Source organism: Crinia signifera, chromosome 5, assembly GCF_055691185.1.
Source record: "Crinia signifera chromosome 5, ASM5569118v1, whole genome shotgun sequence".
NCBI classification, from domain to species: Eukaryota; Metazoa; Chordata; class Amphibia; order Anura; family Myobatrachidae; genus Crinia; species Crinia signifera.
In genome coordinates, this window is record NC_139221.1 from 91,092,067 (window position 1) to 91,119,802 (window position 27,736).

General features: G+C 40.2%; 1 protein-coding gene across 4 annotated transcripts in view; it reads right to left on the reverse strand.

Moving 5' to 3' along the window:
• The window catches only part of SPIRE1 (spire type actin nucleation factor 1), a 144,899-nt gene that overhangs the window by 3,294 nt on the left and 113,869 nt on the right, over window positions 1-27,736 (reverse strand). The window contains exons 6-17 of one of the 4 annotated variants that reach the window (XM_083187678.1): window positions 26,903-27,067; window positions 24,591-24,677; window positions 22,549-22,678; window positions 18,234-18,275; window positions 13,678-13,841; window positions 9,551-9,644; window positions 8,255-8,397; window positions 4,712-4,744; window positions 3,738-3,875; window positions 1,561-1,631; window positions 1,279-1,306; window positions 1,050-1,186 (exon numbers count right to left, since the gene is read on the reverse strand). In XM_083187678.1, coding sequence (XP_083043804.1) covers window positions 1,050-1,186; window positions 1,279-1,306; window positions 1,561-1,631; window positions 3,738-3,875; window positions 4,712-4,744; window positions 8,255-8,397; window positions 9,551-9,644; window positions 13,678-13,841; window positions 18,234-18,275; window positions 22,549-22,678; window positions 24,591-24,677; window positions 26,903-27,067 — 1,232 coding nt within the window. The remainder of the gene's footprint in view (window positions 1-1,049; window positions 1,187-1,278; window positions 1,307-1,560; window positions 1,632-3,737; window positions 3,876-4,711; window positions 4,745-8,254; window positions 8,398-9,550; window positions 9,645-13,677; window positions 13,842-18,233; window positions 18,276-22,548; window positions 22,679-24,590; window positions 24,678-26,902; window positions 27,068-27,736) is intronic. The other 3 variants (XM_083187680.1, XM_083187679.1, XM_083187682.1) reach the window with 3 other exon arrangements.

A 27,736-nucleotide genomic window follows, 5' to 3' on the forward strand; every position in this document is an offset into this window, starting at 1 on the left:
ACATTGAATGTTGAACAATGTGAATGTTCTTATTTTACAGTGGCTCACCGTTGGATCTGCTACTAGCGCTAGGGCTGTTGAGCCTGACTAGATGTTGGACCCGAAAGGGTTAAACTTATTTTTAACCGTAAAAATTGGTCAAAAATACTTAGATGTCTCAAAATATGTCATGTGCTGTACATGTCATTTAAAAAATAAAAGATCGCCTGTAAAATGTGTTATTCATAACGTTATGTAATAGAAAGCACAAGTATGCCAATTAAAATGACATGTGGCATGCCTATATTCTGTGTGTACTTGCGATTGTATCTGCATATCAAATTTGGTTACAGTGTTTGGAAGGAAAACACCATCCTAACATGCTGCAAATCATTGTTGAATCTGCCCCTATATGTGAAATTTTATTCAAATGAAGAATACAAATGTACAGTATTAATATGGCAGAGGTTACCCATTTTGTTGTTTACTGCTCTCACCTCTGTCTAGCATTATGCCAGCACCTTCTAGCGCATTAGTTTGTGCTTACTGAGTATGCACAAGTTAAAGAAGTACTAATGACCAACCAGTGGTTTCAGTTACGTTTATACCCTAATATTGGGGGTGCCAGATGGCTGACTGACAGTAGGGATTCCGACAGTCATTACACCAATGTCAGAATCCCGACTGTTAAAACCCAGATGGGCAGCAGCTATTCTTCCTCCTGGGGGTCCACGACCCCCACAGAGGGAGAATAGAATAGGTGGCGAGCGTAGCGAGCCACTGTGCCCGCAGCGTGGTGAGGACTGATTTGACCACATCCAGCTTCTGATATGAAGCTAGGGCTCATGGATTCTGATCAAACTGATGTGATTGCTGCATATTTACCATGCTGATTCATCATTTATAGCTAAGTAAACTAATGAGACAGTTATTCTTTATACTTATGTACTGTGCCATGTCCATTTTATCATTATTCTCCTGAACCTTGAACACACTTACAAGAGTGGCAAATATGGGATTCATAACAAGTATGTAGCAGAAACAGTGAATGACATTTCCCCTTTACTTACTTAGGCAAGCTCCGCAAGGTCCGGTGATGACTGGTGGAAGGCTTCTCAGGCCTTAGGAAACTATCCCCTCTCTGCAAAGTGGAAGGTCCCAGGGAAAAGATTGGGAGTGTGGAATATGGCTTGGAAGGTAATCTCATCTGTGTAGCAAGACAGATAAGTACAAATCAGGGCACCGACGGCAAAAAACATACTGTACTATAGATTGGTTTCCTGGGGTTATTGCACCTACCTTTTTACAACACTGTGAGCAGACAGGCCTAGAAATACAGAGCATAGAAGCAAATCAGTAAGTACACTGTCAAGAGACACCCCAGACCATGCCCAAACATCAGCAGATAACTACCTGTACACCCTACGTGTCCTTTATTTAACATTTACCTTTACCTTTGAAAATCCTTTATACAATTCCATTAATAGAGTATTAGTAAGCCTGTTGACAATCATGAATCCATATTGCTGTATTACAATATATAATTAAAAAGCAAATATCAATTAGAGAAAACATACTTACCGTTTACAGAACTGGCAATTGTAAGCCCACGTGAACAAGGAAAACCTCTTTGTTCGACAACATAAGCAGAGCTACGGAATAGGAAGAAATATAGAACAGGTAAGTGAGAGGAGTATATTTTGACATAAGCTGCAGAGATGGAAAAGGATACGAAAACACATCCTAATTGTGTCTACATTAATATTTCATCCTCCTCTATAGACGTGAGTTAATGTACACCAATGCACAATGCTAAGCACAAGACAGCAACCTATATGGTGTCCCAACATCTCTTACCCTTTTCACATTTGTGTATAAAGAACAATTGTTATCAATTTACTCAAACACAGATTTCAACATTATCAATGAGAAACTTGGGGAGTTTAAATTATTTCCCAAAATGTTACCAAATGGCTCAAAACTTACATGTGACTCCAGACCCATATATCCCTCATTATAGTTAGCTGAAATAACTTATTTTAATGACATTTGTGATTATATTGTGTAATTAGTGGCACTGAGCACACACACACACCCCTGGAGATGGGTCTCCTCATCCACAAAGTGGGAGACCTATCAAGATCCGTTTACACGGTTTTATATTATAATTATTAATTATCTACTTATGTGTCCTTGTGGCTGCTGGCCTACGATGGGATGACAACAAGTACTATTAGAGAACGTATGGCAAATCACCATGGCCCTTTCAGGCAAGCCTTGACTTCAGGAGTAATGGAAGACATGTTTCTCATTATGTTTCAAATGTGGACAAGTTTCCACCTTAAAATGTTAAATTACTGATTGGGTGCCCAAAGCCAAGAGAGTTGGCGAGGAAACTTGAGCCAAGTGCTTTTTCCTTTAGGACATTGTGGGGGTTGAATGAGGGCAATTAATTCAGCAATTTCTTACATTGAAATACATTTTATATTTTTCCTTTACAGTCTCCATTTCTTTCTTTCTTTTATTAACAGTTTCTCATATAGCACAACGCTTTACAGAGAATATTTGATCATTCACATCAGTCCCTGCCCCAGTGGAGCTTACAATCTATGTTCCCTACCACATGTACACGCACACACAGACATTCTAGGGTTAATTTTGTTATGAGCCAAATAACCTACCTGTATATTTATGGATTGTGGGAGGAAACATGAGTACCCGGAGGAAACCCACGCAAGCATGGGGAGAAAATACAAACTCCACACAGTTAGGGCCATGGTGGGAATCGAACCCATGACCTCAGTACTGTGAGGCAGTAATGCTAACCATTACACCATAAATTAAATTGTAAATATATATATCCTGCCTTGTATATGTGTTGCTTATATAGTATTACTGCAATCTTTGGATTACAAATACTAGTGTTTTTCTAGATATAATCCATTGAGTCTACAAGTCCAGAAAGTTGTTCCTTTAGACTGTAGATTTTATGTTTAAATACAATACTATGGGGGTATTCACTCCCCGCCACTTTTTCCGATGGGGGAAACAGCAGCAGACGCTGAGTCAATGCTGTCGGGCCCATTTTGCAAAAACAACCGCGGATTAATGAGATAGATTACTGTCATATCTAGACAATCCACAGCCATGTGGCCATGACCCCTTTTTGACGATCGGCATATGGGACATTGAATCCCGCCTGCCGATAAACAGGCTAGCGGGTCAAGCACAGGATTGAATACCCCCTATAGCGATACATTGGCCGGTATCCAATTATCTGTGATAATTTACAGCATGTAGCCATGGGCTATCCAATTAGCTCTGTGACAGTGACATTTATCCTGAATTATGATTTGGGTGGCTCAGGCACCTCAAGCATAATCCACGAAAAGCAGTAGCCAGAGATCTGTTTTTGCACAATAATGCATGGGTCCATTAACTTATGTGAGATCCCATGTATCAGCTGAAAAGGGTAATTTACAGCTGGATAAAAAGGGGCTGAAAAATGTATAAAGTTGGATAAAATGTGAATAGCACAATACAAAATCAGACTATTTTAGCAGTACGGTAAATGACCACAAGCAATTGGATACCAGCCATAGGCTGTATTGTTAAGTATTTTATAGATATAAATATATTTTTGTTATCTTTCTTATTTTATTTATAAGCGTGTATATATAATGTTGTTTTTGTTTTGTTCTTGTTGTTACATTTGCTAGGCATTGTACCAAGGCTGGGTTGTAGATCAGAAGTATTACCTTTCCTTTTTTTAGGGCATTGTAGACATCTTTATACTGCTGATATTTCTCCAGCTCGGCCTTCACCAGCACCTGACGTATGTGCATCACTTCCTCTACGGTGAGGGCTAGGCATTCTACAGGATAGCAGAACTCCTCCTGAAATTGAACAACCACCATTACCTAATGAAAAAGTGACATTTACCAAAGTGATGAAGTCCATCAGCCCAGCACCTCGGTTAGTGAGAGAGAGAGAACCAAGATAATGACTTGGTACACCGGTCTGTAATGTGATAACAACAGGAAGGACCAAGTAACCCTGTCAGAAACTCCTCTGCAACACACCAGATTACCCTATATGTTTAGTCTCAGAGAATTAGTATATATTATGTATACATATATTTTTTTATTAAAATCTGGTTAACATAAAATTGTCTGAAGTGGGCAGAGCAGTGAGGGGTAAGGGTTAGTAAGCAAACCCACAAGGGAGACTTTATGCTGTGGCATAACATGGATGGTAGAAATGATGATGCAATCGAAAAGCCGCTGCATGGGTGATATAACCAATGTAAGCAATATTCTAGCTCGCTAGCGCAGACGCACCAATCCCACCACAGAATAAAACCGTCCCTGTGTGGATGTAAAGCGGGCACAGCACACGGATCATCATTGTGCATCTAAGTTAAAGGCAGAGTTTGGCCCTATAAGCATTCAAGGAGGCCATTTCTAATCGGAACCCTTCCCTCTCATAATGGTGTTGCATCTGCCTTTAAATTAGACCACATTCTTGTATACTTGATTAAACACACAGAAAACATTAGCATTTAAAAGACTTTCTACCATAGTAAATATTAACTCATCAGGTGCTGGAGGACAGGCATGATCACATTAAATGTAAATGCCATCCAGTACCACAGGAGTTAAAATGGAGGAATAATAATCACCCTGATTAAACTGTGTAAGGCACCCTATAACTGAAAGCGGGAAAAACATACCGCTTCGGGTAAATCGGTCACTTCGAGTCTCACCTGCTTTCAGGAGAAACACAGTTTATATAACGGATACGTCTATTTGTCAATTTACTTAATTAAATTAGTAATTATTTTTATTCTATTAGGTATCTCTTCTTTCAAAAGTTTAATACTAAAACAAGGGAGCACAAAACTAAATAAAAATGAAACCTACTGTATACAAATAGTTGTTACGGGTCTAAGCAGACAGGTCATTGGAGGAAATATACTAATATGGGAGTTCTATTTCATTAGGATGTTGCCATGGGCAACCAATCAGAATCTGCTTCTTATTTATTTTGCACCTTCTGGAAAAGGGGTTCTCAACCTCGGTCCTCAGGACCCCCCCAACAGTGCATGTTTTCCAGGTCTCCACACAGAATCCTAGGTGAAATAATTAGCTCCACCTATGATCTTTTAAAATGTGTCAGTGAGTAATGAGTGCACCTGTGCACCTGCTGGGTGACCTGGAAAATGTGCACTGTTGGGGGGTCCTGAGGACCAAGGTTGAAAACCACTGTTCTAGAAGATAAAAGATAGTATCTGATTGGTCGCCCATAGCAACATCCCATGTAAAGTAGAACTCCCATCTTAGTAAATTCCCCCCATTTAATTTAATAACTGTAATTTGTACTGGTTAGCCTGACCCTGCTAATTATAACATTTATCTTTAGCACTTCCAATCCCACGCATCCAATCTTAGCAGGAAATACATGTCAGATTTGTGCTATTGTTTTCCAGAAATGACAGTATGTTCCCCTAGAATAAAATATTGGGACTGTAATACAATGGCATTAAAGTATTAGTAACCTGCACGTTCAGTGATACAGCAGCACCTCAAATTTACACTTGTGCTGCCTGGGTTAACCAACACAAACTGTTCAAACAAGCATGTATCATTTCTTAAAACGATTGCATCACAAAAGACCAACCAACATTGAAAATATTCCCTCTTGAGTATTGGGAAAGTTAATACCAAAACATTAAGAAATGACATATACTTCTATGGCTAGAATCTGGGAAAACTATAAAATGACCATGTTCCACCCCACTACCCCTTCCGATAAGAAAATTTAATAGTTACCAGGGTGAATATGGTTTTGTTTGTTATTGGTAAAATGCTAATGTTTATCTCTCAAATCAAAAAAGAATTAAGGAGGACAACACAAACGTTATGCAACAAACATCATTTTGCGATTGTTCTCTTTTGCAGAGTATACGTTAAAGGGATGTGGTAGTGTCAGAGACGAATAGTGGCGTGACGTTTATAGCTAATAAAAAGGATGCGATGATGTTGCTTTATCAGTGTGCTGTCCTTCTGCATATGATTTCCTTTATTTATTATGTATAATGATTGATAAAGATAGAAAGAAAAGAAACAAAAAATCAATCACAGAGCTTTATCCCTGCTATAGAATCAGTAAGACAGGTGGTGGGGCGGGTGATTCAGCTGGTCATTTGTTACAGCGGAAGTGCCGCTCCGAACCAGGAGTAAAACTGGAGGAAGAGATCAATTTCCAGACCAAAACTGAAGTTGAAAGAGGCAAACCTGGGAGGCACTCCGCCTGCCGGCATAAGCTTTCTCAAACAGATAAAACATAGCCCCAGCTGCCCCAAAAATGGCTGCTTCAAAAGGATGAGAACCAAACAAAGAAGCTGTGTGTATGGTAGAAAATGGAGGTCGAAAAGTCATCCTTGGAAAAAAACTGGTTATCCTAGGAACCTGAATAATAAACAGGGAGGAGAGTGAAGGACACATTCCCTATTGGCTGTTCATGTTATGGTCTTTCACCTATGTAGTTAAGTGTTGCTAATGCCATTCAACTAGCAACAGATGCAACAACTCTCAGTTTCATTTAGCCAGTCCAACACAAACATAAAGCCAATAACAGTGTTAGGTGCTGCTGGTTAAAAACCATCAGGTTTGCATACAGAGGATACACTACATATCTATCCCACTTTAGTGCTAACATGGTTAGGGCCTACAGCAATACCACTATTTGTACACTGGAGGGCAGCAAAACCTTTAACATTCAGTACAGGGCAGAAGAATGTCACGGATATAAACATTTCCTCCTAAAAAGGTTTGTGCTGTGTTAGAACTGCTAATATGCGGACTGTAGCGTACAGTGGTAAATACAGCTATAATGACCATTGCACAGAGAAGTAGCTGTGTTAAAATGTGTTACACAGTGATGTTATATTTACACTTACCAAGTTACATGTATGAATTTGATTTTCTGCTTTACATACAATATGCTGATAACAATAACATACAATGTGGAGCAAATATTACTAGTCAAACAGACAAAGCCTTCCTTTACATTCTGTCCAAGTGCCATGCTAATGTGCTCATGAAATAACACCATTATATAGCAGTGTACGGGAATCCTGTGGCTTCAAAGTGAATGCAGAACACACACACATATATATAAATATATATATATATATATATATATATATATATATATATATATATATATATATATACACACACAAGTATACATACATACAGACACACACACACACACACACACATCCAGAAAGTATTCACTTGTGCTTCACTCTTTTCAATTTTATGTTACAGCCTAATTCCAAAGTGAAATTATATTTTTTTCCCCATAAAAATTGTACACAAAATACCCCATAATGACAATATGGAGAGAAAGGTTGACATGATGGAAATTTTTTTCTTACGTTGTCATGGACACTGTATAAGTCTACTGTGTCCACTCGCCAAGCTTTGTGTACGGTGCCTTCGCTACGTGGATGGTAGGGTATGAAAAACCGCCTTTTTTATAGTCCATGTCGACATTTGATCACGTTATGTCGACATTTTGCCTATGTCAGCCTTGTCAATGTCAATATACTGTCAAACTTTTAACCTATCATCTGGATCCCGGAACAGAGGAGCCCTGTAATATTTGCTATATACTGTACATAGGGTACAGGGGAACTGAGTAATAAAGACATAGACTATATAGAATCTAGTTATTTATAAGATGATTGTCATTTTTCTACTGCAAGCTACAGTAACCTCCAGAGACAACGATCATACATGAAACGTTAGGCAGCAGAAGCTGGTGGATTCCAAGTGGGAATATGCGGAAGCGTTGTAATTTCTTGGCAGCATGCTTAGAGCATGTTCTCTGGGCAGAGTTATAATAAGACAGTGTAAAGTAATAACTGAGAATGGAAGATGTCTGGATTGCATTCAAACAGAAATATAGACAACACTCACAACATTACCACATATCAAATAAAAAAAAAAAAAAAACTTTACTATAACTTTGTTACAGGATACCCTGCAAGCCTGCGGTCGCATAGTTCCCTCCATGTTGCTACATATTGTGTAATAAGGAATAGGTAGGATTGGACACTGGATGACTGGGATGTTCCCGAGTGCTGTCTGCGTTCTGTTTGGATTTGAGGCCATGCTACTTGTCCTGTGACATGGCTTCAGTGAGGCAGCAAAATGATTTGATCTGATAACTGCCCCCCACCAGTCAGGGTCTGTCGTTTTCTTACCAAAGATCTGGAGCTTTGTCGGGCTGGGGGAAGAAACTGCCGCACATTGGTCGGAGTCTCCTTCTCTATGGAGTGCCTCCTCTGAGGAGTTTGCCGTCTCTCGGGCTGCGGTGTAGAGGATATTGGCAAAAATCTTGGTGGAACTAAAAAAATAAGCAAATAAAACATTTAAAATGATTGGTAAAGTTAAACGGTCTCAGCAGCAACCAACCCCAAGTTTTATTTTATTTTGCTTTCACATCTATACCCCTGAGAGTCTACAAACACTCCACCACTCCAAACCACTGAAAGGGGTAAATGTAGCAGCCTGCAAGTCTCAGGCACCCAAGAGGTTCCGGATGTACTGGATAGCGTTGCACAGTATACACACAGAGAGTGTGCCTGCACTGCCTATTTTGCCAAGTGATAGCGTTGAGTGGTGCTGCACTTTTCTTTCGTCTGCAGGGGAAAAGCAGTGTACACAAGGTGCAATTGTGGCTAGCTCATCGCACCATGTGTACACAGCTTTAGAGCTGCAATAATGTAAGATTTTGCATATGATGTGAGCTAGGTACTGACACTGAAAAGGATGGTTTAAAGAAAATAAATGGATCTTAAATATTACAATGTGAGTGTAATTGCACAATTTCTTCACTTCTTGAATTTTCTTTCCCCAATATCAGTGTCTATACATATTCATATAATGAAAGAGAATGAAATCCAAGCAATCACGCATAAAGGGGACTACACATGGGGCAACACTGCTGAGCAATCTGAGCAATATAGATTACTCAGCATATAGCGCTGTGTGCTGAGCGATCTGTCAGGGCCAGTGTTCTCCGGTGATTAATTCGATTTATCCAGCATGCTGGATATTAATTGCCGGCCGATAGCAACAGGCAGGGCCACCCACCACTATCGCTGCTACACACTGAGCGATATGAGGCATTATCTAAGTGATCTATTCTCGGCCCCCTTACTGAGCAGCTGAAAAATAAATTAGCAAGCGCAGAATACATTTAAACTAGAGATGTGCAGGTCCAGATTTACCCGGATCTCAAAACGGATCTTATTGGCTATCTGGCTGTCATGTTTTGGAACCAAAAGATGTGACAGCCGATAGTCTGTCCGGGTAAATCCGGACCTGCGCATCTCTAATTTAAACTAATCTGATTTTGCCTTTTAAATTATTGCCGCTTTAAATCTAAGGGCTATACCTGCAAAAACTTTCAAGCATGATATTACATTTACCCCAAAGCCGCCAAACAATTCACACATGGAATTACCTAGATAAAATGCTAGTTTGTGTTCACTCACTTTTTCTCCTGGTGACGGTTCCTGGGGACGGATCTTCCGTCTGAGAAACAGAAACACTACTCCTGCTGCTTGAGGACTTATGCACAATATCCTCCTAGGAGTAAACAGAATGATCAAACCATTTACATGTGATGACATGAAGACATTGCACTTCCTCCGACACCTCAAATGTTAGTTGAGAGAAAAGCTGTAATGGTTTCAGTTAATTCCAGTAAAAAAGGTGGATGAGAGGTTAACTGTAGAGACCCTCAACGCCATTACCAATACTGTGTCTAGGCTAGTATCTCCCTCTCATGGGGCGAGATGCACTAAACTTCAAAAAGCGATAAAATCGAGAGTGATAAACCACCAGCCAATCAGCTCCTACCTGCCATGTCACAGATTGTGTTTGAAAAATGTCACTTTTGAAGCTTAGTGCATTTCGCCCAGAGTCACTGGCTTACTTCCCAAATGTTATACAAATATAAAGGTCTGTAGCTTTTATACAAAGTGTATTTGTAGGCGTGGCCCTTCAAGCAATATCATTATGTGAATTGAAAGGATCCCCTCATAGCTAGTAACCGGTTCTACCACAGAAACCCATTCTGCTTCAGTTAGGCAAGGTAGACATTGTATCCAATAGACCACAAAATAAATAAATAAATTAATGGAAAGCATCCTACTGTAATCTTCCCGATTCTAGTGATCAGAGGTAGGAAAGTATGTGGAGGATACAGGCGCAGGCGCCTTTTCGGGCCGGGCCCCAGACTGCAGGCCTTCCTGATCACAGTAGCCGTAAAGTGCTATGGTCACATATCGACCACATGTGTGCATTGCCAAATATTTTACAGGGAATTTTACCAATTAGTACAGTATTATCATCCTCACCACCTATACCACCTACATCTTAAACTAGATGTTCTTTTTACTTATGTACAGTGGCGTAACTACCGTGGGTGCAGCTGCTATGGGGCCCAAGCTCTTTCCAGGGCCCGCAGCTCCCCCTGCATACACTGTAGTCTGCCCTCAAAGCTAGCTCAACACTTATTCCTCCCTGCCAAGCAGAGCCAGCTCCTCCCGGCTCCCGCAAGCAGCAGCCGTGAAGAATGTAGCGGCGCCGCCCTACCCCGGCCTCCACAGAGTTTTCTCACTAGCCTGTCACTGTCAGGTGGCAGGCCTCGCTTCGGGCTTCTGTCCAAGACGCAATTCGCGGACATTTAGGGGGCAGGGCTTAATGCCGAAAGGCCCCGCCCCATCAGAGACCTCTCTGGCTGACTGTGCTCAGGGCTGCTGTTATAAGGTGACTTTTTCTCTCAACTCCCTTCCTATTTCTTCCTTAACAGTATGTATGTCTCTCTACACCTTCACTCAATTCATCTCTCTCAATCCAAATGAAGCGAGCAGTGGTGTCATGTCACTGACACTAATAGGATTTTTAAATGTTTATAATCGCGACATACTTTAGCACCTTGAGTTTAGGATAGAGTGGCTTCCTGTGTGTGTACTTTCCCCACAAGTAATAGCTGGCTGCCCCTACTACTGTAAGCAGGGAGGGCTGCCAAATGACTGTAGGTGTACAACTGCTACCTCATTTGTGTGTGTGTGTGTGTGTGTGTGTGTGTGTGTGTGTGTGAGACACCCAGAAACCACCTCCCAGCTGTGTAACCCCTTCCCTTTTGTGTGACACCCTGTGCTTCCCTCCTCTCCCCACCTAGTGTGACACTGTACACACCCTACCCATGTGTGTGTGACACCCTATTACCTCCTCCTCACTGTATGTGACACTGTACACCCCCTACCCGTGTATGTGTATGTGACACCATGTACCCTCCTATCCCTATGTGTTTGTGAGGCCTTGTACCCCCAATCAACCTGTGCATGTGTCACCCTATACCCGCACTATACCTATGTACCTCCGCTCCCTGTAGAAGGGGGGCCTCTTCAAAATTTTGCTATGGGGCCCCCCAAATCCTAGTTAGGCCCCTGCTTATGTACTGATGAGATTGTGTGCATGTTAATGTGCACTGTTTATGGATTTAGGCACGCACACCCAATTCAATTATTGTTTTGCAATACATTGTGATCATACAGGGTTGGTGAACTGCGCACGGAGTTAAAAGTGGTCAGAGCTAGCTGCGGTACTGGCGGGTGACCGGCCTGGTAATGGTAAAGAACAATTGCTGGTAGCGCTGCGCTCTGCTCCTGGTGGGTGTGATGTGATCTGCAGTATACACTAATGACAGGAGCGGTGTTTGTGCCTATCACATTAACAATGATATGAAAAACACACACAAAAATGAGAAACAAGGAAATAATAGGTGATATGCAGTGTGGGTACTGGCTCAATACTCTGAGTGCTCCACACACACATACACACACACACACACACACACACACACACACACACACACACACACTGGGCCAGATGTATCAAGCTTCAAAAGTGATAAAATAGAGAGTGATAAACAGCCAGCCAATCAGCTCCTACCTGCCATGCCACAGGCTGGGTTTAAAAAATAACAGGTAGGAGCTGATTGGGTAGGAGCTGTCCCCTTCATCACTTTTTGAAGCTTGATACATCTGGCCCAGTGGTCTCTGGTGTATGGTTTGGTTATAACCAGAAACTGACTGATTTATTACTTTATGTTTTATTTGGATGAACCCATCCTCATAAATAGAAAGATAGATTTTTGTGAGTACAGCTGTGTGAGGATTCCTCTGCAGTTTAAAGTTGTAAGCTCCGGGTAAATCTTATCTTGACCTAACAGATATACAGGATCCTGTGATGTTCTCTTTGCATATATAATTATAACAACAACAATATTGTCTGTAATATGTATTAAGCACTAAGCGGGTCATAGCCCCAAGTCATAAAGATACATATATGTTTGTTTCATGGTGGCACATGATTTAGATGTGGAAGGGATTACGTGTAAGTTTGTTAATGGCACATCCTGTGTGTCACTCAGGCATAAAAGTCTCCCTCTGTACAGATGCGTGATCAGGAAACTAATGAGTCAGAAACGGTTTTATCTGGCAATGCATGCCCACATACTGAGCAACAGGGTAATGACACTGCTGGATGACGTGTTCCATGCAGCACTATTTATACAGATTTCTCTTCACATTTCACTCACAGCTCTCCTATACTCAAACACTCAGCGACCATCTTCCTCCACATACTCATCTCCATCTTTGGCCTCAGCCCCCAGTAGTACGTTGATCAAGTCCTCACTACTTATGGTGTGTACACACGGTAAGATATGGCTTCCGATGTTGCCGAAATAGTGAACATCGGAAGCCATATCGCATGCTGATTGCATTCTTTTTTAGGGCTTGCGAGCCCGATGTGCTGCTGATGTGCGCTCCCGTGTGAGCACAAATCGGCAGTGAAATAGAGAGGGCAGCCAAGACTATGTAGTACAGATCTGCACTATATAGTCTAAATTGTCCCTCTGCATGTATGCCGTGCGATGAGAGTCCCGATACGATCTGATTGTATCGGGACTCGCATCTCACGGCATACCCTGCTATGTGTACACACCATTACATTTATGCTGTAATGTGTATTGAACTTGGCATTCATTTTACCTGTACTCTATTTTTGTTATTTATTTACTGTAATGTTACGTTTTGTCTCCCTGTACTGCTCCTTTGTACGGCGCTGCAAAAAACTTGTAGCACCTTATAAATAAAATTATAATAATAACATAATTCCATTTGAAGATATGCAAGCACTCGTGTCCCCATTGTGCTTAACAATTTCAACACACACACAGTAATACAAGACTCACGCATGCACACGCAAGTTTGAGGGAACGTGGCCCATGCTACTCTGCGGTGCCAACAGATGCGGGATTCAAGAAAGGTAAGTATAGTGATATGGATGCATGATGTACATTGAGGGCCCCTCTGGACTGAGGGGCCCATGTGCACTACACTCCCTGCACTCATGATAGATACACCACTGGGTATAAGAAAACAGACAACACCTAGAAGGGCGTGCTGGCAAGCTTACAACTCATATGCCTGATACACCCTCAGAGGATTCCAAACTGTGTGTATAAAACGATATCTCAGAACCACAGAATCCCTGCCATTTGGCTGGCAAACATATGCAGCAGCTGAGGTGAGAAATCAGGGTTTACCTCTGACTCTGAACTGTCTAACTCAGCGAGTGTCGGGGCTTTCAGGAGCTTCTTCCTCTGAACCGACAGCATGGATCGGCCGCCAGCCCTGGTCAGGTCAGTCACATCACCATTTAATGCTGGGCTCCCTGGCAGCTTTCTTGTGACTTGCGGAGTAGAAACATCTAGATTTTGAAACAAGAAAACAATCAATGCTTACAAAACACAATGAATACTTGCCACAATGCCACGGGAAGTGCCTGGTGTTACAGTTACATCACATTACAACTTGGATAGAGCGGCCTGACTTGGCGGGCTCTCAATGTAAAAGAATTCCTAACAGGATTAGGCAGAAACACAAAAAAATGGCAAAAGTCATCAAGTAATTAGCGCAGCAACAGAGATTCCGGCCTCTGTGATCTACAGAAACTGACAGATTAGGTTATGAGTTAGACTTGTGGGGTTTTGTTTTCAGCACACACCAGTTTCAAAAAGAACAAAGTTGCTCAACACAGAAACATCATAATTAAACAAATGTATAAAAGAACTTCTGCGCTGCATATAGAGTTGTGCTCTGTAAAGTTTACATACCGTAGCAGAATTTGAGATTTTTCTGGCCATTTGTCAGAGAATATGAATGATAACTCAAACTTTTCTTCAACTACTCATGGTTAGTGGTTGGGTGAAGCCAGAACATCACAAATTCTGCTAGGGTACTTATTAGCACGACTGTATGTATTAAAAAAAGGAATGGCACAAATAATGCAATTATCATAGAAGTGTTAACATTCAGCTGAGGCAAACTGTACTACATATACAAGCCGTAACAAACATGCAATTTTTCATGCATGTGAAGATTGCTAAATTATCAAATTGCTAATAAGCAAAGCATCTAATTAGCACTGAAGCATACATTCCCCAATTGTACTAATGTCAGGGCTCTACCTCCTAGTTCCCATCAGGATAGCTAGGTCTTGTTTGGGTCAGAAGCGGAGCACATACCCCTGCTCACTGCTGCCTTACTTGGTGTGTGCAGCATTCAGTAGGGTTATTTAAGGGGAGGGGACAGAACAGGGCTCCCTCCTCAGGTGTAAAACAGTAGTGCCTGTGCATTTGTCCCAAATCCTCAACAAAGAGTTTGGATCTAACTCAATTCATTTTACTACAGCCTTTGCAGCTGAGCCAGATACATAGAATGTAAACTAATTTCCTCTAACATAACCTACAGTACATATAAATTATAGGACTTGATAAAAAAAAATATGGTACAAAATGTAAAAATGTCCTGAAGATAATACCAACCAGGCAAGCTAACTTCCACCATATTTGAAATCCTGACATTCTGATTTGAAAATATGACCACCAGGTGACCACCCCTGCCCTAACAGATCTCTCCCTAGCAGATTTCATCCCCCACAGCTTTCACCAGTAACAGCCCCCCCCCCATCACATTGACTTGCCCCATAACATATCTCCTACTCAAAGATGTCTCCACTAACAGATGTTTCCCCATCACACAGATCTGCCTCTATGCACAAATCCCTTTCCTACCGCTATCATATGCTCCTCATCCACGGGACTATCCTGCTGGGCCCTGGTACAGTGCTTCAATGCTTCCTGTAGGAGCATCGCACATGTGTCTCATGTTTCCTACTCATGTCAGCAGCAATGCTGCTGTACCAGCAGCTGCTAAATGATTGCGTACTCCCGAAGCACCACCATGCCTACTGGTCAGCATACCCAACTGACTTAAATAAAAAGGGCCTGGGGGCAGCAGGTGGGCCATCTAGGACCACCGGGCCATAGGAACCCACAGCCCCTGGTATTAAAATCCCAGGCTTTCTGAGGCTATATCCTGGTATTGGTTTCCCGAATATTAACCAAAATGTTTTTTTTTTTTTTAATATATATGACTAGTATATATGACTAGCTACACTACACTGCTAATAAAGTACATCTGATTGGTTACTTTTGATTACAGCACAAATTAAAGTTTTGTTTTGACAATTTATAGTGGAGGCAGCCATATTGTGGTTAAGGATAACAAGTATCAACTGACTTATGTCTGGTAAATTGTTAAAACTCAATATTGGGTCAGACCAAACATATATAATTTAAAGAAGCTACATTGTACAGTAGTCATTTCACAGACCTCTTCTCAAATAATTATACTACTCCTCAGTGCACAGGGGTGCCTTTATACTGACTGATAATAAAACATGTTAGTGTTTTAATAATAGCACTGTACATGATGAGGATGAAGAAAACTGTAAATGGAGGTTTTGGCTTCAGAAATCTAAAAAATCATATGGATATTTTTTTATACTAATAATTACCAATAAAAACAAGTGGCCACCCATCTACCTGGCAATTACTTGGTCAGAGGTTTCTGATGATCAATGATTCATCTGATGATTGGCAAAATTCTGCATGTGAAAAATACTTCATTTGAAGATTCCAACCCAAAAATTATTGGAATTAGAGAGTCAGGAATTTTGACCATGGATGGGTTTGCTGATGATCAAACCCAGTCATTGCCAAAACAGGGAATTGTCCCAATTGATTGCACATGTATGGGGCTGGGCCCTATTACTCTGAAAAAGAGAAATTTTGAAAACCGGGCCTTTCTGGAAACTTCTATAACATAAGAAGTACCCCCAAGAAAGAGAGACTGTTAGCCAATGTACTCCTCTCATTTAAATTTTGAACTTATTTAATTAGAGAGAAAAAACGCCATGAAAAGCGTAAACATAAAAAAAATACATATAATTATAATGAATTATGGCAAAACTTAAGGTGAGTACTGAATACAGGATGCATACTGTGCATTATTTTATTTCTTAGTTTACTCTAGCAAGGAAATAGTGACAAATCTTATAGATCAACACTGCCTCATTGTGTCATTTAGAGGTAACAATGTCATCAGATAAATCACAAACACAATTACGCAAAACACAACTAAAAAAGGAGATCAGAAATGGTTAGGTTCCAAAGAAAATAAAGTACAGAATATACCCATTAGTGTACATATAAAAGTTCACAGTACCCAAGTACAGTAATTGGATACTCTTTAATTGGGTGCTGTGGATACCTTGTGGTGCCATATAAATAAAGGCTAATAATAATTTGCTGTCTTTAGTGATAGCATGTAATGTTCTATACCTTAAAAAAAATATGCAAACTGGATTCACATTCATTAACACAAACTGATTTGATTAGTTTTTTCACTATAATAATAAGTTGCCATATTTATATGGCAAATTTATGGAATGAGATATTAGATGACCCTCTTGTATTTCCACATACATTTACAGATACCACAATACAGCACACCTTTAGTACAGACCACAACACCGGAAATAGAAAACGAGGAAGAATGGAGACAAAGTGGAAAAGAAATTCTCTCATGGTCAGGAATGACTTTAGAACTGCCTAGTAATGTTTTCACTTACAGAGCAAAAAAATGCTAAAGTAGATTTGATTATATACCAGACAGACTTTGATATAATCTTGATTGATGTAAGATGACTGTCTTTCCTATACTGATGAAAATGTTGTGATATGTGCTGTCACAACCATATATTAATCTGTACTGTTTGTAACAATTTTAGTTTTCTCTGAAAAACCAAAATAAAGAATATATAAAAAAAAAATGATAAAGTAATAATCATGATCATGAGATCCGTTACAGTGCCCACTTTGGGGCATATGTATGAAGCAGTGAAAAGAGAGGATACGTGAGTCAGTAGAGAGGTTGACAATAGCAACCAATCAGATTTAAAACATTTATCAAATGCCTTCAATAAAATATCTGATAACAATAGGTTTCAATATATACTAGCTAGTCTTATATAAAAGGTTTAGTAAATGACAACCACTGATAACACTGTGGTATGGAGACTAGAGAAGATTTCAAGCATATTTGCTACTTATGATCAGAGCCTTCTGATGGAGAAAATCTATTTTTCATTCCAGCAGGACTGTTAACCTGAAAACTTCCATCTAAGGACCAGTAACACTTTTTGTCAAACCGGAAATGTATGATTTTAGAACTCTAAGTTCACATAATACGTTCCTCATTGGAAACTTGGGCCAGTATAAGGTTTACAAAATGGCATTTAACCAATGTGCTATGTGGGTAACAAACTAACAAAAACCTGAACCCTCTATTAATATTATTATTTTTTAAGTAACAGTACTGTTAAATGTAGAAAAGGAGAAACTAAAACTTTGGTGACTGAAAAATGTATAGAAAAACTAAAACTAACCCCACTTCTAACTCCATTAACGCTAAAGAAACAAATACCAAGCTTCTAGGTAGGGAATAAAAGATGAAACTTCTAAGTATGTGAACAGTAAATATTAGAGATGTGGGCTTGTTCTGTACTATCAGATTTGCAATTCTGTTTATACAGGTCAACTATTTAAGTATCCCTGGAGATTGGGAAAAAAAACCCAGCTCTGATGTCACAGTTATTACTGTAGATTTCTGACCATGAAAAGATAATATTCTCACACATGACCACATGAAGGAGGTACCACAACATTAATGGTATTACGCTAGGTGCACATTTTACCTGACAAGTCAAAACTGTATGACATGCTAAGGGGCCGCATTACTGGAAAAACAAAAGCAGTCTGTTAGGACAAATACACAAAGTAAAATACACAAACGCTATCACATTTCAGATTACACCTGGCTTGGATAGCCGTATCTGAAATGTGGATGACTTTAAACAGGAAATACATCCAAAACTAGACATGAGACTTATTGTATATCATTATTCATGATCTGCTCTTGCAATGATTTTTGTGGTTATATTCTGTTGCTCTTTCAATAACTGAAGTAAAAAAATAAAATAAAACCAACACCTAATTTGTGTACATGTCTCACAATGCAGCTGTACAATTTCAACAATATAAATTCTTAACAGATAGCTTTAATTCCAACTGACACTGACAAATGATATTTTACGAATGACTGCATGTAATTATTTCCCTGATAAAATGTACATGCCGTAGCAGGAGCCATTTTGTGTGTTCAAACATTGCTCAAGAGATCACGGAAAGTATAAAGCACTGTGCGGTTACAGGACAAACGAGCAACGGAAGCCTCCAAAAAGATACGGTTAGAAAACATGATGTCCTATGTATAGGGTTCCTTACTGGATAGTAGCGAAACGTGTCAGTGGTTGACTGGAACTCACCATCAGGACCTAGACGTTTGCCAGGAATTGGACTTTCCCTGGCAAACTCAATCTTACTGAGATACATTGGCACCGCTACACCACTGTATACCTAGAGAGGATCTTCTGCAATTGGATCTATTGGGACACTGCTCCAGATTGCTTCCTTGAACTTTCTGCAGTAAAAACTTGCCTACCTCACAAAGCCAGACTATCCTATTGGGACCCAGTCTTCATTATTTAGCTGGTTATTTGCACATGTTCAAAATCCTGTATAGGTGATATTCCTGGAGGGGGAATCGGGATGGGCCCAAATGCATGCAAAAACGGGGGAAAACTACCGCAGAATTAGCCAAAATACGTGAATTTACAGCGATTTTGCTGATCCACATGTTTTTCGCCAATGCTGGATTTTTTTGGACCAGATGGAAAATCCGCACCAGGATTGAATAGGGAGAGTAGAATTTGCACCTGCAAAAAACAGGCGAAAATTATTGATTTTTCACCTGGCGAAAATTTTGCCTGAGATGGAGTACCCCCATTGTTTTTTTTTTTTTTATTGAATAGCAGTTCACTTAAAAACTAAAATCCCATTCATATCAAAATGGAAGAGAAATGGGACTTAAATTTGGGGTGTTCGATAGAAGCAAGTCTGGTCTTAAGTTCTCAACTTTGCATATTTAGGTCATTGGCACCAAAGTGTTACAAATATAAGTTGTTTTGCAGCCGCACTCAATGCTTCACAGTCCTCACCTGCATGGCTGTCAATCCACATCTGGCCTTAAAATAAAAGGCTGGATGTCTAGGTGATGGCTGTGATCTAATGATCTTCTTTACATAACAAAGAATGAAAAGAGGATTGTCATAGTGACTGACACCAGGGGATTAGCGGACTTCATGTTCTACTGCATGGTTCATCCACAATATGTTAATATTTCTATTTGATGTCAATTACATACACACCCTTCTTTCTATTCTTGCTCACTTTTATCGTTATTCATTTTTATTTATATAGAGACATAGGGGGATATTCAATAGATCAGCGTTCTCAAACTGTGGGTCCTGACCCCAAAGTGGGCCCCGACCGTCTCAGCATGGGGTCGCAACTCCATAGTGCTGACCATTAGGCTGTTGACTTTTCTAATCTCAGGCATTGATTCAGGGAGTCTGATAGATCTGCTGAATTTGCTGTAATTTAGACTCCTCCCATCACTCTGTGCCCCCACAATGCTGTCATGTATGTGCTGTCTGCTGACCACACAAGTGATGTGATGACCTTCTGCAGTAACTTGCTGGGGCCCTGCAATTCTTTTTTTTGTCTGATAGGGTCCCAGAGCAAAATAGTTTGAGGACCGCTGCAATAGATGCTGATATTTCCCGACAGGGGAAATTTTGGCACTCGCCTATTCTATGCTGTCGTTACCGACAGCAATGCTGCAGTTACCGACAGCATTGAAGGTTGTCAGATCTGACAATTTTTAGATTTGGATCTGTTTTGTTGGAAACAGCTGAGGATTGTCGAATTCACATCCGTTTTTTGACAATTCACGTCCCTTTTCGATAGTCGTATTAGTGTCTGAAGACCGCTAAAACAGCCGGTATTCAAACTATCGGGACGTTCCAACAGTCGGAATCCTGGATCGCATAACCACAATGGATTACGGAGATTGAGGAAGAAATTATTATTTTTTGTTTAGCACAGAGAAGACAGCTGTGTACATAACACGACACGGACATCCATTTACTGTACTAAAATTGGTGGCCTAAAGTAAAATGTTTTAAGTTTTGAAGTGCTGTATCGGAAGTGATTACAGGCACATGTGACAAATAGTCACCGTTTGATACAAATTGGAGTCCAAAGAACAGATGGTAATACCATCATAGAGCATGTTGAAAGCAAGAGAATGTTGTTGATACAGAAGGAATGAAAACGTTCTATCGCAAATGTCTGTATTATATTCTGCAGTATGTCCTGGATCAAGCTGCAATTCCTAGTGGAATGGTCTAACTGCGTCATTTGCTGCAGTCCCCCACAGCTAATCAATATACCTGTCCCTGAGTGCGAGTACTGCTGAAGCTGCAGACATCCAGTTAGGCAGTGCAGAAATATACAACGCAATGAGAACATCTCCTACAAATACACACTTCTAGATTTTATACGAATGCAGATTTGGTAGTTAAGCACACTGTGGTTCCAAACATCAGCAAACACGGATCGGCTAAGTAGGCATAACCTACAGCTGCAGTATAAGAGAACACGGATTTCTACATACACCAAATGGTTTAGCTGTGAAACAAATGTAAAAAAAGATACACATGCACACGGATATCTATATTGCAGTGAAAAAATAAAGCAGCCAGTATTTACCCTGCACAGAAACAATAACACCCAAATCTAACTCTCTGCACATGTAAAATCAGTGTTTAGGGATGGTTTTATGAAATGTCTAATGATTTTGCCAGATAACTACCCCCCTGTAACACCAGCCCCCTCTCCTCAATACGGGCATATTTATTAACTATACAAAATACCCTCTCATCAGAATAATCTCATTACTTCATTGCTTGCTAGGCTGCTTTTATTCAGAGCCTAGCAGGAAGGTTAATGCCAAATTTGCTGCTCTACCAGCAGGTCTGAATCGGCCCATTAGTTCCTTACCTCCTGTAACAGATGTCCAGTTCTGTACTCTCCTCTCTGCCTCGTCTCCTACATCCTGTGTCTTTCTCGTTCATTGCATTATTATGTATATCCATTCACTGGCTCTATTCCCTCCAGAAGTCTGTTCAAGCTCCACAGTCCCACTTACAAAGCCCTTTCATTGTCATGATATACACAAAAGTTCAACAAATCCACTGCCTCTAATCTTTACCTCTCTTCCACTTTTATAACTGTATCCCATTCCCAAGACATCAGCTGCAATGCTCCCTCACCTACAGTACTTCTTGCCTTTTTCCTGAAAGATTCTCACCAATCAAACGCTCCCTTAAAAACTCATCATCTTCAGTTTGCCTTGTCTACTATCTCCTACAAACTCATATTCACCCTTCTACTTATTTGCGACCAAATACACTTATATCCCAGTTTCTCTCTTTGGGGCAGATGTATTAAGCCAGGAGAAGAGATAACGCACCAGCCAATCAGCTGTGTTTGAAAATGGAAATGGAAGTTGATTGGCTTGTACGTTATCTCCTTTTACTTTATTTCCACTTTATCTCCAGTTTATCTCTTCTCCAGGTGAAATTCATCTGCCCCATTATCCCCTCCCTCTACAGAATGTCCTCATGTTCACCTACTCTCAGTCTCCCTCGTGTCCCAATCATTTCTACCTGTAGCTGGTTGCACACAACTCATTCTTTTATTAATGAGTTGTGTTAATCAATTTCTAAAGAGCAACAATCAAACCTCCGGTAGATTTGGAATCTGTGCTACAGGTGTAGTACCAGTAATAGTGCTCACACAGTAACTCTTACACAAAAGTCAATGGACCATATTGGATGTGACTGTCAGGCGTATCTCCTATTCTACACATAAACCAGGAATATCCTACAATACCTTTTCTTAGAACTAACTGGAAGAGATATACGTGGAAGATTTGCTCGTCACAGATGTGGGGAAGTCTTTATTTTGAAAATTGTTTTTTGGAACATTTTGGAGCAATGCTCAGGTCCCCCCAATATATCCAAACCTGTGCTTCCATGCTCTTACCCAGCCTGCTATGCCTGATTTCATCAGGAGACACAGGACGCAGTTTTCTCTCTGATTTGATCTCCTCCAGTATTCGTTCATGCAGGCTACGAGGACGAGCTGGTGTGGGTTTCAATTTTCGTGCAGACACCTGCAAAAAACCGTAGTGTTATTACCAATAATACAATATTCAAATGGATTAAATGTACAAGTGATTAAGAAAAAAAAACAGTTCACAAGTAAATAAATAAAAAAATATTTTAGAGTAGTTTAAAATGAAATTATTATGTATTATACATCTTATAATGAAACTAGTATGTTGTGGTCGATATATAGCCATATTATCCTGATTGTGTGTCTCTAGCCCTGTTCCTCAATGTTCTCTACATCCTCCTGCCCCTCCAGTGTCTCTCCAGCCTCATGTTTCTACTTGTGATTATCCAGCCTTGTGTCCCCTAGTGTGTCTCCAGCTTCATGCCACCCACCCATGTCGCTCAAGCTTTTTGTCTCCCCTGTGTCTATTGTCTCTCTCACCTGTCTCATCTTTGTCCCCCTCAACACCTCAAATAAGTCAACATGGCTAATATCGACAGGGTCGGAAGGCCGACAAGAATTAGGTTACCAATGGAAAGGTTTCATACCCTACCATCCACTAGGCCTTGGAGGGAGAATATACAGTAATAGTGTGCCAAGCGTTTTGAAGCACCGCGCTTGAAGCATGGCGAGTGCAGTGAGACATGCGAGGGGACCCGGTACACTTACACGGTGTACCATTGTTGACCTAATGCTTGTGTAGACATTCCAACCCTGTCGAACTTAGAAATGTCGACCAATATCAGGTGTCAACCTACATCTAAAGTCAATCAAAGTTTGTTGACCTTCATTGTTTTGACCCTATGACCCTTACCCCATCTCGGTCATCTGTCCTCCTTCCCTCCTCCTCCTTCCCTTTTATTTGTCCCCCTAGATCTAATAGCCAGAACTTTCTATCCCCCACGAATCAGTACACAAAACACACCTCAGAACTAAGCAAACATTGGCAAAGCCTCCATCTCAGAATCAGCCCCACTGTATTGAAACCATACTTTTTAACATGTTGAAATTCTACTAAATATAGTAACATTTTAAGTACATTTTAAGTCACCATTTGTGACTCTGAAGTTCTCTGAAAATTTGTGAACCAATAAAAGTTTTGAACCTTACAGAAAAACACCCAAGCCCAATAGCAAATAAAAATAGATAAGAAAAAAAAAAAACAGTGATCAAAGAAGAAAAATAAATATTGTAAGTGCAGAACCATGACTGCTGTCTGCTGTAGATATCTGCACTAATAGAGCATGGGAGATCTTGACACCAGAAAAATTGCTTAGCAAAATTGCTTAGCACAGATCTCTACGTGTGTATGCCCCTTAAGTCCTACATGGTTAGAGACATTATCTACAACCAGGCTTTTTACATCTGTTAATGCAAATCTGCTACTAAACTATTTTGCCAAAAAGCTGTCCACACAACAAATATTAAATAGTTTGCAATCACTTGTCCCGTCATCCAGCCGAAGCGCTAGACACACATTTAGTTAGCAGTGCTGAAATTCCTGATGCATACAAAACAACCATTACAGAGATATTGGGGAGTACCGTCTATCAGGTCCTAGCAACTTTGCTATTTGTAGGAAGGGTGATTTATCATAGAATATTCTCTGCAGATAGATAGGTCCTTTTAGTTTGAGTGTTAAACTCACAGGTTTAGGATTCACTACAGATGCCGGACAACAAGTTTTACATAAAGCCAAATGACAGTATAATAATAAAATCCTGCAACCCTTAGAGGAATCAAAAAGTTACAATGTACACCCTTCATACTGGAAACCATTATATCCATAGGGCATCTGACCCCATTACTCTCACGGGAAATGTACTGCCAGCTGTTCAGATGAATAATCTGCTTTTATTGTGCGTGCACACACCACAGTGGAGGCCTGCCACTAACAGTTGCAAGCATTAATCAAGGCAGATGAGCTAAAAGCAAATGATACAAGATTACTGTTGAGCAGGAATACATACAGGATTTAACGGTGGCCTGGACCGTATAAAATCCAGGATTATTTCGTGAGCACTCTTCTTTAATCGAGGAGGGAGGTCACCCTGAACCTAGAGTAAGATACAAAACATGCATGGTCAATAAGATACAAAACTTGCATGGTCAATAAGATACAAAACATGCATTGTCAATACGATACAAAACATGCATGGTCAATAAGATACAAGACATGCATGGTCAATACGATACAAAACATGCATGGTCAATACGATACAAAACATGCATGGTCAATACGATACAAAACATGCATGGTCAATAAGATACAAAACATGCATGGTCAGTGCATGATAAACTGTGTATGAGAGAAATGTAACAATTTCAGGTTTAAATATTCTACATTAATTAACTAAAAATAATTATTTATATATATATATATATATATATATATATATATATATATACACACACACACACACACACACACACACACACACACACACACACACGTGTAGACCGCACTCACACTTAATTTTATGTGTGTATACTGCGGGGTGCCAGACAAGAGATACACGTAATATATGAGTATCCAAATAATAGTCCAGAGTGTATCCACACCTGTTTAGGTGTGGAATGTCAGGCACTCGCCTAATAATAATTAATTCAATGGGTCAAGTAAAATCCAAAGGTTGTGCAGTTTTATTCAACTATCCAGTATAGTCATATTGTCACATGTAGTTAAAGAATATGCCCCGACGTTTCGGTCCTGGGTAGACGGACCTTTTTCAAGGAGCCTATAACATTATAACATTGCATTCAGTGAACAATTGAAAACAGCACTAATTAACAAAAACCATTCAAATGAAAACAAGAAGTGAAAAAATAAAGTCTTACTTTTTGGCAAAAGAGACTAGCAATCAACGGGGATCAGGTAAGAAAACACCCATGGAGCTGCTGCTGAATAGCACTGCCCGGGCCCGGCTATTTATCCCCCCTAACAGCTGATTGTTTAGAGCGTGGAAACCGCATCCACGCTCTGACAGCGCTACTTCCGGCGTCACCGGAAGTTCGGGACCGGAAGTAGCGCCTATTGACCCGCATCAGTGGGTCAATAGGCGCTACTTCCGGTCCCGAACTTCCGGTGACGCCGGAAGTAGCGCTGTCAGAGCGTGGATGCGGTTTCCACGCTCTAAACAATCAGCTGTTAGGGGGGATAAATAGCCGGGCCCGGGCAGTGCTATTCAGCAGCAGCTCCAGGCACCATGGGTGTTTTCTTACCTGATCCCCGTTGATTGCTAGTCTCTTTTGCCAAAAAGTAAGACTTTATTTTTTCACTTCTTGTTTTCATTTGAATGGTTTTTGTTAATTAGTGCTGTTTTCAATTGTTCACTGAATGCAATGTTATAATGTTATAGGCTCCTTGAAAAAGGTCCGTCTACCCAGGACCGAAACGTCGGGGCATATTCTTTAACTACATGTGACAATATGACTATACTGGATAGTTGAATAAAACTGCACAACCTTTGGATTTTACTTGACCCATTGAATTCATTATTATTAGGCGAGTGCCTGACATTCCACACCTAAACAGGTGTGGATACACTCTGGACTATATATATATATATATATATATATATATATATATATATATATATATATATATATATATATATATATATATATATATATATATATATTTTTTTTTTTTTTTTTTTTAGGGAACAGGAACGTGCAGCACTCCACAATCGATAAATCAGAAGCTCTTTTATTTCGACAACGTTTCAATATCCAACCGATATTGTCATCAGGTATAAAACATACATATAAAATCTCACCTTAAATAGCCAGTGAAGACAATCAATTTGTTAAGTGTAACAACAAAATTTGAAAAAACATACATATTTTTCAAATTTTGTTGTTACACTTGTTGTCTTGGTTACGGTGACATCACTTTGTACAGCCAATGAGTGGGAAGGGTGGTGCTTGCATGGGATTGCGCAGGTGACGCTTGACGTCGGCGTGATTCCGGCGTGCACACCTGCCCCGCTGATTGTCTTCACTGGCTATTTAAGGTGAGATTTTATATGTATGTTTTATACCTGATGACAATATCGGTTGGATATTGAAACGTTGTCGAAATAAAAGAGCTTCTGATTTATCGATTGTGGAGTGCTGCACGTTCCTGTTCCCTATACTATTACTGCAAGTGCGGGCACCCACCAAAGCAACGACTAAGGAGGAAGTGCCGGGCATACCTGTTCTCTATATATATATAAATAAAAGAGTCATATGATCCACAATGCTGCATACCAGAATATCGTTTGTTTGGCTGACTCACCATGACTTTCCTTAAGGTATAACGTTTGAAACGAATGTCGTCCATCAGCATTTCATACGGAGTCAACTCAAACTCAATAGGTAACATGTCATACTGACGCTCTTGAACTTTCTTCAGCTTGACTCCATTCCGTAGATCACGCATTACCTGAACCCAGAACCTGGCCTGAGGAGACACCCACACCATTAGCAATGAAGTGTAAGAATGTAGAAATACCAAATTTAACCATAGCTACAGTATAGTAGAATTCAGCATTATTATTGCTTAGTATGAATGACCACAATAAATCTAGTATTTGCAATAATAGAATACAGAATAAAACTGGTACATGAAGCAGCTATGGTGTTTCAATCACACTATGCTGTTGAAATTCCCATTAACTGCATAAAGTTGACGTGTGGGACTCTTTTTGCCGTGACTGCGCCTGCTGTAGCACCGGAGTATGACTTCCCCAGAGTAGGGCCTTGCTATATGATGAGCTATGAGGATATCACGTGGTGAAAGATGGGGGCAGGACAGTCTGCATGTCAACTAACATTCATTTGTATAGAATCTTTTTTTTTTTTTACAGTTTTGAGCTTGTAACCATAGGCGTGCGCAGTAGATTAGAGGGTGCATCATCAAAGGGGTGTACCTAGCACCACCAATCAGACATGTCTACCATCATCTACTGGCACTCGCTACAATATAAACATCTCTCGCACCATAATCTTCATCTGGCACCCAGTTAGACAGGGTACTGTGAGATAGAACAGTAGGGAATGGGGATCTGACCAACTCCAACATTCTCCATAAAGATGAAATAGGAGTAAGGTCTACTGGTTTTCCAGTAAA